The 13,899-nt window shown below is 35.3% G+C and overlaps 1 protein-coding gene across 12 annotated transcripts in view; it reads left to right on the top strand.

Moving 5' to 3' along the window:
* The window catches only part of LOC100890824 (RNA binding protein fox-1 homolog 3), a 63,671-nt gene extending 50,218 nt beyond the window's left edge, over positions 1-13,453 (top strand). For 5 of the 12 annotated variants that reach the window (XM_030984598.1, XM_030984595.1, XM_030984592.1 and 2 more), the window contains 4 exons: positions 834-1,021; positions 3,079-3,093; positions 4,704-4,883; positions 8,786-13,453. In XM_030984598.1, coding sequence (XP_030840458.1) covers positions 834-1,021; positions 3,079-3,093; positions 4,704-4,883; positions 8,786-8,830 — 428 coding nt within the window. In that variant the 3' untranslated portion in view covers positions 8,831-13,453. The remainder of the gene's footprint in view (positions 1-833; positions 1,022-3,078; positions 3,094-4,703; positions 4,884-8,785) is intronic. The other 7 variants (XM_030984596.1, XM_030984589.1, XM_030984599.1 and 4 more) reach the window with 5 other exon arrangements.
* Positions 13,454-13,899: the final 446 nt, after the last annotated feature.

Below are 13,899 nucleotides of genomic sequence, written 5' to 3'. Positions count from 1 at the left end.
TTCATACATGAAAGAAAGACTTAAACAATAAACAAGTGTTAATTTGCCACGCACTGCTCTAATACTAGCCTTAAATTGTGTAAATATTTGGGGGTAAATTTACTGAAAATTAAAAAAATGAAGAAAAGGGTGGGGGAAGCGCAAGATTGAACGACTAATGAGGAACTGTCATGACTAGTCTTGATGGGGGTGAGTAGTCTACAGGCACGGACTATCATTTGACACTTTCACACAATTCAATAAAGTCTTGAGCAGAGCCTAGCTCTGTCAGTCTTTATGGGAACCTGTTGTACCCCCCCCCCCCCTCCCTCTCCCTCCCTCTCCCTCCCTCTCCCTCCTTCCCAAGCTCAGGTGGTGCTATGCTGCACGCTCACACTCCCTAAGAACTAGAACTAGAACTATGACCCCTTTGCATTTTCAATTAAGTGAATTGTCTTCCGCTAATGTCCCCAGTTGATGAACATCAGGGGGTGAAATTGAGTGAGAGTAGAGGCAGACAGACAAACAATGAGAGAGAGAGACAGAGAGAGAGAGAGAGTAGGAGAAAAGAGAGTGATAAAGAGATCGAGAGAGACAAGATGGACAAAAGTTGAAAGAGATGGACAGCTACTAAGAGAGGATAGAGAAGATAAATGAAATTCGAAAGGAGGGAATAGATGTTACAAAAATTCTTAGTCTAATTCTAGAAGTCAGCTTAGAATGAGATATTTCTTTATGATAGTTAACATGTTTTTAAAGATATTTTGACTTCTTTTATTCTGTACACCAAACATCGTCATTAACCAATTTTTGTCTATTTCTTTCTTTTTTTCTTCTCTCTCTCTGTCTCTCAGCAGGTCTGGAACTCTTGACCACCAATGCACTAAGGTCGCAGGTCATAGGCAGAGGGCGTGCCGCAAGAGGGGCCTACGCAGCCTACCGTATAGCAGCCCCTCCTCCGGTACCAGGCTACGCCACCGCCGCAGCCCTCTACCCCGCCGAACCAGCGGCTGCTGCCCTCTACCCGGCCGATAGATACCCGGTAAGCCCAACATCCAACGTCAATACTTATTATCTTGTTCATCTATTTAAACTAATGTACTGTAAGGGCTCGTATTCTACTCATTTATTTAAACCAGAAACTGGGGCTAAGTCATGTTTGACAATGGGAAAACGTCGATCATGGGCTAACTTTTTTTAAAACTTGAATTCAAACAGAACTTAGAATCCAGCTTCCAGTTTGAAATTCAAGTAGAATAAGGGCCACGTTGTCTTACCTAACCCAATCTACTGAATTGAGTCTTCTGAAGGATCAGGATTTTCAGTTTAAGATTTAATGTTTTTATTGGGGAAATCTTTTGAAGCACGAGGAATGAGGCCTTCTCAAACCATAAAATAAATTTTCCCACTATTTTGTATAGTTAACATACAGACAAAATAACAAACAGTTCATTCAGACTATCATATATCACAATACTTAGGAGTTTAAAAGGTACTGGGTTAGTCGAACAAGACACTTAGAAAAGGATGTAAAGGCCATCTTTGAGAAAAACAAAATCAAAATGTATGAAAAGTCACGCCCTGAAACATTTGATAGGCCTTTGTACGAGTGACATATATTGCAGGGTTTGAGATATTCCCTGTGTAGAGCTATAGCATTACATTTAAGCCTACGTGGCTAGGCTAGAAAATCTAGAGCTTAAATGCATTTTGATACCATGGTATACAGTGTCCCCTGCCCTTCTCTCTCTCTCTCTCTCTCTCTCTCTCTCTCTCTCTCTCTTTCTTGTAAGCACTCTTTTGTTAAATAGTGTGTGGTTTAAGCATGAATACTACTATGTCTATATCTGAGTGTGGTACTGTTTTATTGCATGATAATGTTCAGAGTTGTCCAAAGATTTTTCTCAATATTGGTACCAATGCACACATTGTGCAACACCATTTGGTTACCAAATAATTGTTAAGGGGGAGAGAAATCTCTTGAAGAGGGGGGGGGGGGGGGGTATTTAAAGCCAACTGGCAATAATTATGTCAGAGTTTTAACTCTATCTTTGAGCTAGAGTTGTCAATCTCAAAAAGATTTTTGTTTGATATTCTGAAGAATTGATCAGAGTAATGGAGGTATACATATATCCAAAATTGAAAGAATTCTGAAATGAAAATAAGCCATAAGTAACATTTTAATATTTGCCTAATATACAATTTACTCAAAAACACTTCAAGAAAACATCTATCTAGAACTCGGACTCCATTAAGAAATGCACCCACAATCAGTCATCAATACCAAGATGTTCGGCTGAAGATTTGATTACCATGGATACCCTACAGGTGTCTTTGTGGAATTAGGTCAATGAATGTGAAAGATGAATCGTTATTTTGATGATTATCTTCCTAATTTTGCCGAAATACGATTGAAAGTTCCCTTGTGGCATGGAACTCAGTAATAAAGTGTTCACTGATACGTTTGTTGTCTCTAAATATGAACTGAATTCAAAGGGGCTTTGCTGGAAAACATATTGATCTATCACCAGTCAAATGTGATTAAAGGCCAATACCCCCCCCCCCCCTCCTCCCCTCAACCAAAGTTTATTGAGAATATTGTAGCTTTGTTTTGCAGTAAAGCAAATATTATCTAATTCATTCAACATACTCTAGTTAATACGGGACTGTTGAAGTATTTAACATGACATAATAATGGAACTTTCTTGAAGATGTTTCCGTCTATGTTAATGACCACCTGGGTGGATCCATCCATTTGTGAAAGAGGGGGGGGGGGCACAATTAAGGGGGTAATTTTGTTGTTCAAATGTACTGAAATTAAATAAAGGGTTTCAAAAGGGGAGCACAAGCCACTTATGCTCCTTCGTAAATCTACTCCTGATTGAGAAACTGTTCTCTGAAAGCAAAATGTTTGTACAAATCTGTTTGATAATATGTAAAGCTAGTAGACATTATGGCTTTGGAAACAGTAAAATTGCTTGCATTGATTGCAGTTGAATGAAGCAAAAAAGAATGATTAGATCGTGATGATGTATTAACTTTTGCCCGGGATCTTTTGTTTGTGTGCATCTTACCTTCCCTGCATCGTTCTGTGTGTAGAGGGAAAATAATAAGGTATACAACACCCACATTCCTCTCCTTAAGGGTTGCATGTTGAGTTTGTTCACATTACTGCACGCATGACATTTGTATGCATGATTGAAACGTATATTTGTTTATACATCTATTGAAGGGATTTCCCCTTTATCAGTTGTTAGTTACGCATGATGTTTCTGCTTGTTTTTCTGTCTGGAAAAAGAGAATCTTCCATGTCTTCTTCTCGTATCTTCCATGTTTTCTTTTTGTATTTTCTACAATATCCCTTCCTACTTCATCACATTAAGAAGTTAATAAATCAGTTTAATTGAATTAAAGGAAGGGTTTTATTTTCCACAGATCAGAATTAGATCAAGTAAATTTCATTTAATCCAGATTGAGAACTTCCCATTAGAATACACATTGCCATTTTAAAAAATTTTTTTTTTGGGGGGGGGGTGGAGTCAACTTTACCCTATACAAGGTGATAACTCATATGATAAATTTATTACTGCACGTAGCTTTTGTTTGGTGAGAAAATAGGTACATTAGGCTCATCTTTTCCATTCTCACTCATCTTCCAGATGTTAGAGATTTGATTTTAATTTTTTTTCCTCCAAAATTTGTCTTATAAACCGTTTCATGAATTAGGACTAAAGTGAGCTAGTATAAAGGTACCATGGTGTTGAAAAACTTTGATATACATGTCTTATTTTGGCAATTTTGTTTTTCTATATCATTGAAGAGTTCACTTTCATCTTAGAGGAATTATATAAGATATTTCAAGCATTCATTCACACATAAGTATGTTCTAGATACATACATGCGTCATAACTTTTTGAACTGTTAAGAAATAAGCATGGCCTGTCATACATAAATTTATCTTGATTTAGCCAGATTTTTATTTTAAATTGATGCTTTACTTTGCATTCATGAATAGATGCCCTAATGATTTAATGTCAAAGATTTTTGCAAAAAGGTTAAATAATGATTATGTGACAAACAAATTCAAGGGCAGACTTGAGTCTCTTTTTCAACTAACGTGTATTCATTAAGAAGTATTTTGGTTTACAACTAAACATGTTTGGCATTCCATATTTTTTCTCTAAAATAACTACATAAAAAGTCATGGTTAACAAATCATAGAGTTTGCATGTGTTTGCTGTGCTGTGAGGCATCTTGTTTATGATTTACTAACAAAGCATATGTTTGCACCCTTTTTCTTTCTTCCGCATCTTTCTGCCCCTCCCACACCGGTCCTGTTACCCCTCCCCTCCCTCCTCAACACCCCCTCCCCACCACACACACAAAACCTATTATTTCAATATTGCTTTCCTCACTCGACATCACATGCCAATTTTTCACTGCATTTTCCTTCAAAATATGAAACGAAACACCAAATATTTAACCTATTCATGACTCCTTCAACTGTACGAAACGTTATGCCATTATACAAAATTTGCCTAATTATGTCACTTTATGCAAATCACAATATACAAATTTTGTGCTCTGAAACTCACTATCCTCCAACATCACTGCCACAACACAATCTCCACACCCACCACGCCCTACTCCCCATCACCCCTACCACCAACCTCTACCACTCCCCACCACACCCCAATATCAAAACAACTGTTTCCACAACCCAGACTGATCTTCTCTTGCAGAGCGCTGCCGCAACGGCCGCAACATACGGAGGCTACATCAGCCGCTACGCCACCCCCACAGCCTACGCTATCCCCTACGGCAGGGAGTACGCAGCCGACCCTTACCATCACGCCATCGGCCCAGCCACCGCATACGGAGTAAGATATCCCTCTCTTACAAGGGTAAATCTTCGACTGTGAAATTGATCTCTTTCTCTCTCTACCAGTGGTTGTGATATTATTTATTATTTTTTGAGACATTCATATACTCACACTTTTGGTTTTCGTGTTCAATCACCTCCCCCACCCCCCTTTTTTTTTAGTTGCAAATTTTGAGGTATTGGTCGTGCAGTGCAGTGAATATAGTGTTATGAGAATGTTCTAGTAATAGTCTGTTATGTAGTAAATGTACTGTATTATGTCAAGAAGTTGTTGGTTGTATACCGTTGACTGTAATGTAATTTATGTATATGCCTGGCTTTTCCTTCGTTGCAAGCTGTGTATCGGTTTAAGTATTTTCACTTGTGTATGTATAAGCATTATTTCTGAAACTCTAATATTTTTACGATGTTAATATTTCTTGAGATATGACCATGCATTGAAGATTACAAACCTATTTCCCAACTCTCCTTCTTCACTTATGGTATTTTCATCCTCCCTTCTAATTGTCCTTCTGATGCATTTCATTCCTTTGAACTTAAACTCCACATTCTTGTTTTCTTATTACTCTCTGCCTCCCTCTCCCCTTTCTTCTTGTCTGTTTATCAACTCCTGTATTCATTCATCCTTCCTCTACCGTATATTTCCCCATTTTTATTTCGCCTCCATCAATCTTTCCGACGAAAAACAGTATGAGCCTGTTTCTATTCTTGTTCTTCTCTGCATTAGGGATGCATTCTTGTATTTTAATTACCAGTAATGTTTTGTTCAGTATGCTTTATAGTTTTCTACTTGTTTAACAGTGCTTTGTAAGTGTTGATATATTGTTATTATCTCCATTACTAAGAGTTATAAAAGAAATGGTAGTTACTGATATGAAAATAGATCCGTTGCCATTTTCTCACTAAATTGCGGAATCTTATATTCTTTATATTTACATAGTTTTGAGTTTACCGTCTCTCTTTTAGTATGAGATCTACGTCATCATCCAATACCAAACCGATTAAATTTCAACCAGTCTATAGAGAGCACATATCAATAACACCCACACGCCACAGAAGGGAAATTCCCAATGAGTTTTTGTTTCCCTTGAGCGCATAATAAAGGGATTTACAAATTAATAGTTCTTAGACAATGGTTTCAAAACCTTTTGGTTTAGTAAAGTACAGGTGTGTTGGGATTTGGGGGGAAAATCTAAATGCATATGGAAATTTCCCAAAGGCAACCCTGCAAATCTACCCTATATTCCATATTCCTTTGTACTCATATCAACATGATTTCTCAGTGTAAAATGTATATCTTAAGAGCTTCAATGCATTGTTACTTTGTTCAAAGGAAATCCAGCCTTGATAGCAAACTAGTCCAGAGAAAAGCACAAAAATCAGAGGAGTACACTGGTGAAAGTTTGAATAAAATCTGAAAAAATGAGAAAGCTATGAAATTTTGAAAGTTGTAATTACTATAGGTATGGGCTCTTCAAATTGGCTGAATTAGTAATATATCTGTAATGCAGTGGCAGACAACTTTCCCACTTGTTCCAACACAAAAAATGACTAAATTTCAATATTTCAAATTTTATGATGCATGAGGGTCTATATTTTCTTTAGAGGACCTATAAAAATATGCTATCCATGATAGATTTTGAGTAGTGCCCCAAGGGAAAAGGCACTAAGGAGGAAATAAAACATTCATAACTTTCTTATTATTGGTCAAATTTATTTCAAATTTTCGCCATTTTGTTTATCTTATTTTTTCTTCTTTCATACAATTGAACTTATTACAAGAGTTGGATTTCCCTTTTTAAATTGTTGTGACTTGTACTGTCGAGCATGATAGATTGTTTATGCACCCATATGTGTAAATTTGAATGGTGTTTTCTATTTGGTCAGGGATGTTTTTGCATGGTATTACTGATTTTCATGAATATTGCTTTGAACAAGACACCACCACGGCTTGTGATATTGCTGTGCAGTACTGTATATGGCTTTCATGCACCATGAATTCATTACTTAGCATAATTTGTATTCTTATGAGAGTAGTCATTGTTCAGAAAATGGAAATGAACAGGCATTACTGCTTTGAGTCAAATCCTCTCACGATTATTTTGAGGAGCAAGTCGCAAATAGATTCACATGAAATCAACGGTTAAAAGACCAAATTGATATCGAAATCTGGATAAAGAAATAACAGGCCAGTTACTCCACTGTCGAAGTTCATTTACCTTTTTTATGCAGCGTCAGGTCTGGTCATAGTTGCTGAATAAAAAAAGCAACATTCTATTTGTTCTCCTATGATTGTACTTTTCCTTCATTTTGAACTGTCCACACAAATTATCCGCTCCATCAATTAATGCGTTTATCGTATTTTTCTAGCAGTAATGGATTTATGGAAAGGGCACCCACGGTTTGTAACTCGTAAGGTTCTAAAAATATATTTAATGCTCCAAAGCGGTGCATCATAAAGAGCATTGTAACAGTTTTGTCTGTATATACCCTTTTAAGAATACTTCCTGTTTTATATCATGACATTTTCAATCAAACTCAAGAAAGGCATTTTCAAATTGCTCGACCAGCTGTCGCCATAAGTTTTACCTTAAAATTTACCTTAAAAAGGAAAATCAAAATCTGATTTTAAAACATGTAATTATCAGTAATTTCTCTCCTGTTCAAGCATTCAGAAGCCAAGTCATGTGCAGAAATGTTAATATTTTCAAAAAATATCATGTTACCGTAATCAATATTTTATAACTCAAGGTATTTTTGTATGGCTCAGATTAACTGTAATGACAATGATTTATGTAAAGAAAAATAATGAACCAGTTATCAGCTTGCAACTAATTCATTTACGAATGGATCATATGAAGCCAGTGAATATCCATTTTGGTATTGAATGTTGGATGTAACAGTCTTCTCAATGTTTCATAACACTGAACATTCGATCAGACTTTCAGACTGCTAGGTGTGTACATATGCACTCTCTAATATGGTAATGATGTCCATGTGAAACCAAGTCCATTTTAAGAATGTCATCGTATGAATATTTCATTGTTCACTGCACGACAACTTCAAGAAATTTGAAAGAAAAAAAAAAGAGTTTGTAATTTTTTTAAGCATTATTGAAGTAGAATTCCACACACCACTGTCTTATGAGAAGAAATCAAAAGTAAGTCGAGGTTTACATTTTTTCACTATTTTTTGTGAATTTCTTTTGCTAAATGTTAGCAATTTGCATGATGCTGTTGCTGTAATTGTTCACCTTTATGTATTTTTCCCCTTTGCAGATGTTATTTCAATGAAATATGTTGAATATTTTCTATATTGATATGGATAGATCATTATTGTGTTTCTATTGCACATATCAGACATGATTAGTTTCCTTTTATTTCATAAAACGAAAAACGGCAACAAAAGTAAACCATGTTTTTAAAGTTGATTTAGGATCCCTTTTCTTGTCATCAATTGTTTTAAATTGATAACCTACACCAAAGTAGTGGCACTATAGTGTACAATGTTCTGTTGAATTATTAAGATTCTCTTTTTTTCTTCAAACTAATGTAGCTTGAGATAAAAAAAATAATGCATTATTGGGAGATTCCTGAGAAAAGAAAGGGAAGGGTATGTGAATATGCTAACCTGAGAAATCAGAAAGTGTAGGTTTTACTATTCTTTTGATCAACGGATACTGCTAAAAGAATCTGGAAACATTTGTAGATGTAATTGAAGTCATATTTGAATCGAGGTAGGGAAGCATGGGCCTTTGTAGGCTTTAAGCGCAATCACATCCCTGGATTGTAGCAAAGAGTGCGCAACTAGGAACATTCATTTAGCTTGATATTCATATTATAGTTATGTTCAATATACCATAGTTTGCTTTTAATCATGCATTATCTACCTTTCTTCTTTCTTTCTCTCTTCTCCCCATTATAGGCCAGTCTTTATAGAGGTGCTTATGCAAGGTACACACCTTACTAAGAGCAGCAGGCAACCAGTGGTATTCCTTGATGCAGCTATTCATCTTGTCTTAAACGATGTTTACTGCATCCAAAATAACTGAACATTTTTTTGATTCAAGAAAGCAAGAACAAAGAGAGAAAGCAGATGACCGTTTTTATGAGCTTAAGAAAGTCGGAAGGAAATTCTGAGACACGATCTGTGGTTTATATGAAGCGTGCTATAAGGGGGAAGGTGATTGGATAGGCACGATGACATCAAGAGGTGCCAATTTGCTGATCAGTACATTTCTATAGGGATTGGCAATAGGAGGAGTTCAACTCGAGTAGTGTTGGTACCAACTCATCTGATATACGGCATCTCATCAAGCTCAAACGTTTGAAAGAAAAACAAACGGCTTTCAACTCTCAATCCTTCCCGACGAATACAGGGAAAGGGTTTATTACAACTTGATATCTACTTCCAATTGTTCTGACTTTATTTTTCATTTTGTATTGTATAAGTATACAATGTATGATACCTCTACAATGTTTTTCTTTTCTTAAGAGGATTGTAGGAAACTACTCTATTCAGATTAAAATCTTTTATTGATGAAGGTTGGTATACCAAGATGTATTTGGTAATGTACTGAAATTTCATAGTTGCGGGACAAGTCTTGAATACTTGATCCCGCGATGGAAGGTGTAAATTCTACTCAAACAACTTTTTGCTCATTCTCTCTCCCTCTCTCTCTCTTTAATTCATTTTCAATTCATGTGTGCTATAGAGGGATGTATGTCTTGTGACATAAAATGCCTCAATATTTCTGCCAAAAGTATCAAGTAGAGCCTATCTCATGGGTACAAACTAATTCTCGCAATGACGTTGTGGAGCAGAAAATGGTCTTTTTGAAGATTTTTTAATCATGCACCAAAGCAATTGTCTCATTTCTTTTGTGGAAAGACTTCTTTTAGTTCACAAAGAAGAACAAAATTTACCAAAACATAAGCTGATGTGCTAAAAATGAAGAGAAGAACCCAGATTGGGAAACCCCCTAAAGCTGCAGTGGAGCATGCCATTACAACACAGAATCTTGTCATGATATGGGCTGTACCATCACAGGAGAGGGGGAAACAGGTTTGTCGAGGGACAAATGTCACTCAAATTCTTCCAAACCCCCCTTGAAAGTAGCTATAGGTGAATCCAGAATGAATGCACTGCCTAAACATTGGAAGATTTCAATATAACTTGTGGTAGTCCATCTTTAATGGAAGTAGCTGTGAGATATGGTTGGCATTACAATAGGAAAGGGTCTTAAAGCATGATATAGATATCATGTTCGATCCAAAATGGACCATTCCATTTCATCGGAAGGGAGTAGATGTCGTACATAAATTGGCATAACAATGAAAAAGGGTTAAAAACACATGATATTAATGTCCATGTTGTATTGGAATGTTCCATTTCATTGAAGGGTGGCTCTGATAGAGAACGATGGACAAAAGTTGAAGGAAAAAGGGGTTCGTTGATGGTTTTCATGCTATAAATGAAGAGAGGAGAGAAAAACATGGTGCTACCAATTCTGGTTGTGTGTTGGATATCACCTGCTGTTTAGGTGGTCTCTAGCTTTTAGAAGGAATCTGTATATTTATCTGTAGTTGTTAGATATCATCTAGACATTGTTTCATAGAAAGGAAAATTTTAAAGTTTAAGTATACTGCTCTCTAACCTTGCCTCAGAAATACAGGGGAGTCTGTCATTTCTGTGTTTTCATGATTATTAATCATTTATGTTCAAACTTTTTCAGTATTTTTACCTTTTATGTTAAACTATTTTGTGTTTGAGTTTCTAAAGCCAGTTCTGTTTTGGAGCCCACATGTTGCTGAAGGAGGAGATATGGTTTTTGTCTTTAATTTATCTTGGCACTAGATGGAAAATTTGTACAGATTTTCGTAGTTAGCTTGAAATTCACTACGTAAGCTTTTAAATGATTTGTGTTAGTAAATGAGCAGAAATCAGACATTGTTGATTATAAGTGTTTGCGACGCAAAAAAACTCTCTGGAAGTAGTGTGAGAGAGAGAGAGAGAGAGAGAGAGAGAGTGTGAGTAAATTGGAATGTCAGAAGCAAAAGCGTTCGTAAATTTTACACTTGGGTCAACAACAAAAAAAGCTAAGGAAATAGTGATTCTTTTAACTTTATATTTATTATACCATTCATGACATGAATATGAAAAAAAGATCTAGCAATCTATTGTATGTATCATAGATTGTCACCGTGTTGATTTTCGCATTTTGGTGCAATGTTTCTCTTGCAAAGTGCGTCTTATATAAGTTGTAACTTTCTTTTCCTTCTTCTAGCGAAAAATGTCAGATGTTGTCGGTTACCCTTGTAGATTTCTATCCTCTTTCTCTGGTTAGTGTGCTACTCAATGTTAACCCATGTATTTTTGTCGTTGATTGTGAATGTATTGATAAATGGCGAGGAGAAGATTATTGTTGTGTAATAAGCATTGGAAATATAAGTATGTAAGTAACTAAGAAAGTGTCTTGATGAAGATTAACTGACTATGAATATGCCATGGAATTGGACAAGCTTTACTGCCAAACTTGTAAATTGTACACAAAGAAGAATTACTTGTGAAAGACAAAGTATTCTCTTCATGAATCACATTTTTATTTTGGCTCACAAAGCTATCGGAAAGAATAATCCTATGTATCAGGGATCTACATCGGAATTCAAATTCATATTTTGATAAGACAAAGCCAAACAATTTGAACAAAATACTACATCACTTTCACTATGGGACTACCTGTATTTTAAAGGGATTCTTGTTACCGAAACAGTAAGACAATGATTTTATCCAAAGTAATACAATTTTGTGCTCCTTATCATCGTGCTCAAATTAAGTGCAAATTTAGACCAGCCATCTTGCTGTGGTAAAAGATAACAAGCGTTCAATCTTTTTGCCACTTTCTGACAATCAGGTTTATTGATAAACCAAATCAGATTCTGTCTTGAAGTTGTCTCGTTCAATGTGGTATTGCACTTTCCCGTGTTTATATGATTCAATGTACATTATTTTCATTTTTTGCCAATTTAAGTTATTACTGTACATTTGTGTACCTTGTCTTTGTGTTTACACCCAAGAGTTATATTAATGTTACTGGTTTTCTTTGTTATCTCCTCAATTTATTTTTTTTGTTAATGTTTGGAATACAAATCAAATTATCTTGTAAAGCACTTTGGAGAACAGCTGCCAAATCTTTGATGTATAATCCATAAGGAGGACATTTCATTACCATCATCATCTTCAAAGCAACTCTCTGTGCCAGCTGTTTTTATCAACTCCTATGTTATGTTTCAAATCTCCTTTGTAGTTTCAATCGTTAGTAAAGGCAAGATACAAAATAGGAATTTTTATGATAGTGACTTTTATCATGTGTATTAAGGACAGCTCTTCATAAGATATATATTTTTTCAGTAATGTTTCGTCGTTTGTGGAGACAATCAAACCTTCAGGTGTTTTATGTATCTTATTTAAGAACACTATACATGTTAGTTGAGGGGAAAAGGACAAAAAGGAAAAGTTGCAATTTATACTGAGCTGTTGTGTGCTTTTAATACAATGCTGTTTTTCTGAGTAATGATTCTATAAATGTAACAAATTTTTGATTGTATAGTATTTCAGGAGATAACGTTTTTATCTCAACGTGCAAATAAGAAAACAGGCCCATCGCCCCCAACAAGATAACAGAAACTTGTCTTTTTTTAGCTTATAGAATTTAAAATTAAATTGACGCAATTAATTCTTCTTATTAAATAACATGTCAAATAAAATTCTCATCTGGATTGTGTCATACCATTTTAACTTGTATAGAAAACAGGGATATAAAAATTTGAATAGATAAACTTTGGTGAATCTACTGTATCAAAAATATAAGTTATTGCTCAGAATAATTAAGGTCATTCAATGCTTGATTCTTTTTGTGTATTTCACACAAAATTTCAGGTAATATTGTAAAACTAATATTTCTCATATTTTGGACTGCCTCCTGTGTTTTGTGAAAGAGGCTGAATTTTCAAGTGGAATAGTTTTATTTACATAGTACAAAGCTGCAAGTACAATGTACAAGGCATTAATTTGCATGCCTTTTTTTCTCTCTCTCACAACACTTGTTATTTTTATCTTTTCGACAATCATTACATTTTAAGGTGCCATCTTATTATGTGTCAAAGGTTTTTAAAGATGTTTTTTGTCAATAGTCAAGCATATATTCTTACTAATTTATATTTATGTTTCACTTGATTTGTCGCCGCTGTGCAAGTGCGATTCATTCATTATTTTCATGTTCTCAGCTCTAGTTCTGGGACTTGGTCATCTTCAATTTGCCAGTGTTTTACGGCACTTTTCACAACCTTTGAATAGTCAGTTTTTTATCCGACATGTTTTCTTGTAGTAGACTCGAGTTTGTAGAATTCTTTTTTTTTTGTCTATTAAGTGTAGTATATTTTTCCCTCATTCATTCTCTTTTCTAGACAGTTGTTGATTTAAAGAAGAGATTCATTGAAGAGATGAAACTTTGGGGCATCAAATGCACAGAAGTATTATTGTAAAATCTTAATTACAAAAAAAATATTAAAAATTGTACAGATTCAACAAAAAGACTATTTGTGACATGTATTTTATTTGTGTGTGTGTTGATTAATCACTTTCCTTCTTTCCTTATATCTACATTGTATCTCTTTTGATATTCAAGTGTTCCTAATACAAGACCGTGGGAGAGAAATGATAAGTGAGAGAGAGAGAGAGATAAAGAGAGGGAGAGGTGAGAAATAAAGAGATAGGGTAAGAGAGACAGGATGAGAGAGTAAGAGAGAGAGGGGAGAAATAAAGAGACAGAGTAAAAAAAGACAAAATAAGAGAGAGAGATAGAGGGGGTGGGAGAAATTAAGAGAGAGAGAAAGAGAGTTAGAAAGACAGGATGAGAAAGAGAGGGGGCGGGATAGATTAACAGAAAGTGTAAGAGAGACAGAATGAGAAAGAGGGCGGAAGAAATAGAGTAAGGGAGACGGAATAAGAGAAAGGATAAGTGAGAGACAGGATGTAAA

Source organism: Strongylocentrotus purpuratus, unplaced genomic scaffold (assembly GCF_000002235.5).
Source record: "Strongylocentrotus purpuratus isolate Spur 01 unplaced genomic scaffold, Spur_5.0 spur5_scaffold_14, whole genome shotgun sequence".
Taxonomy (NCBI): Eukaryota; Metazoa; Echinodermata; class Echinoidea; order Camarodonta; family Strongylocentrotidae; genus Strongylocentrotus; species Strongylocentrotus purpuratus.
This window is presented reverse-complemented; position numbering and strand designations above follow the sequence as displayed.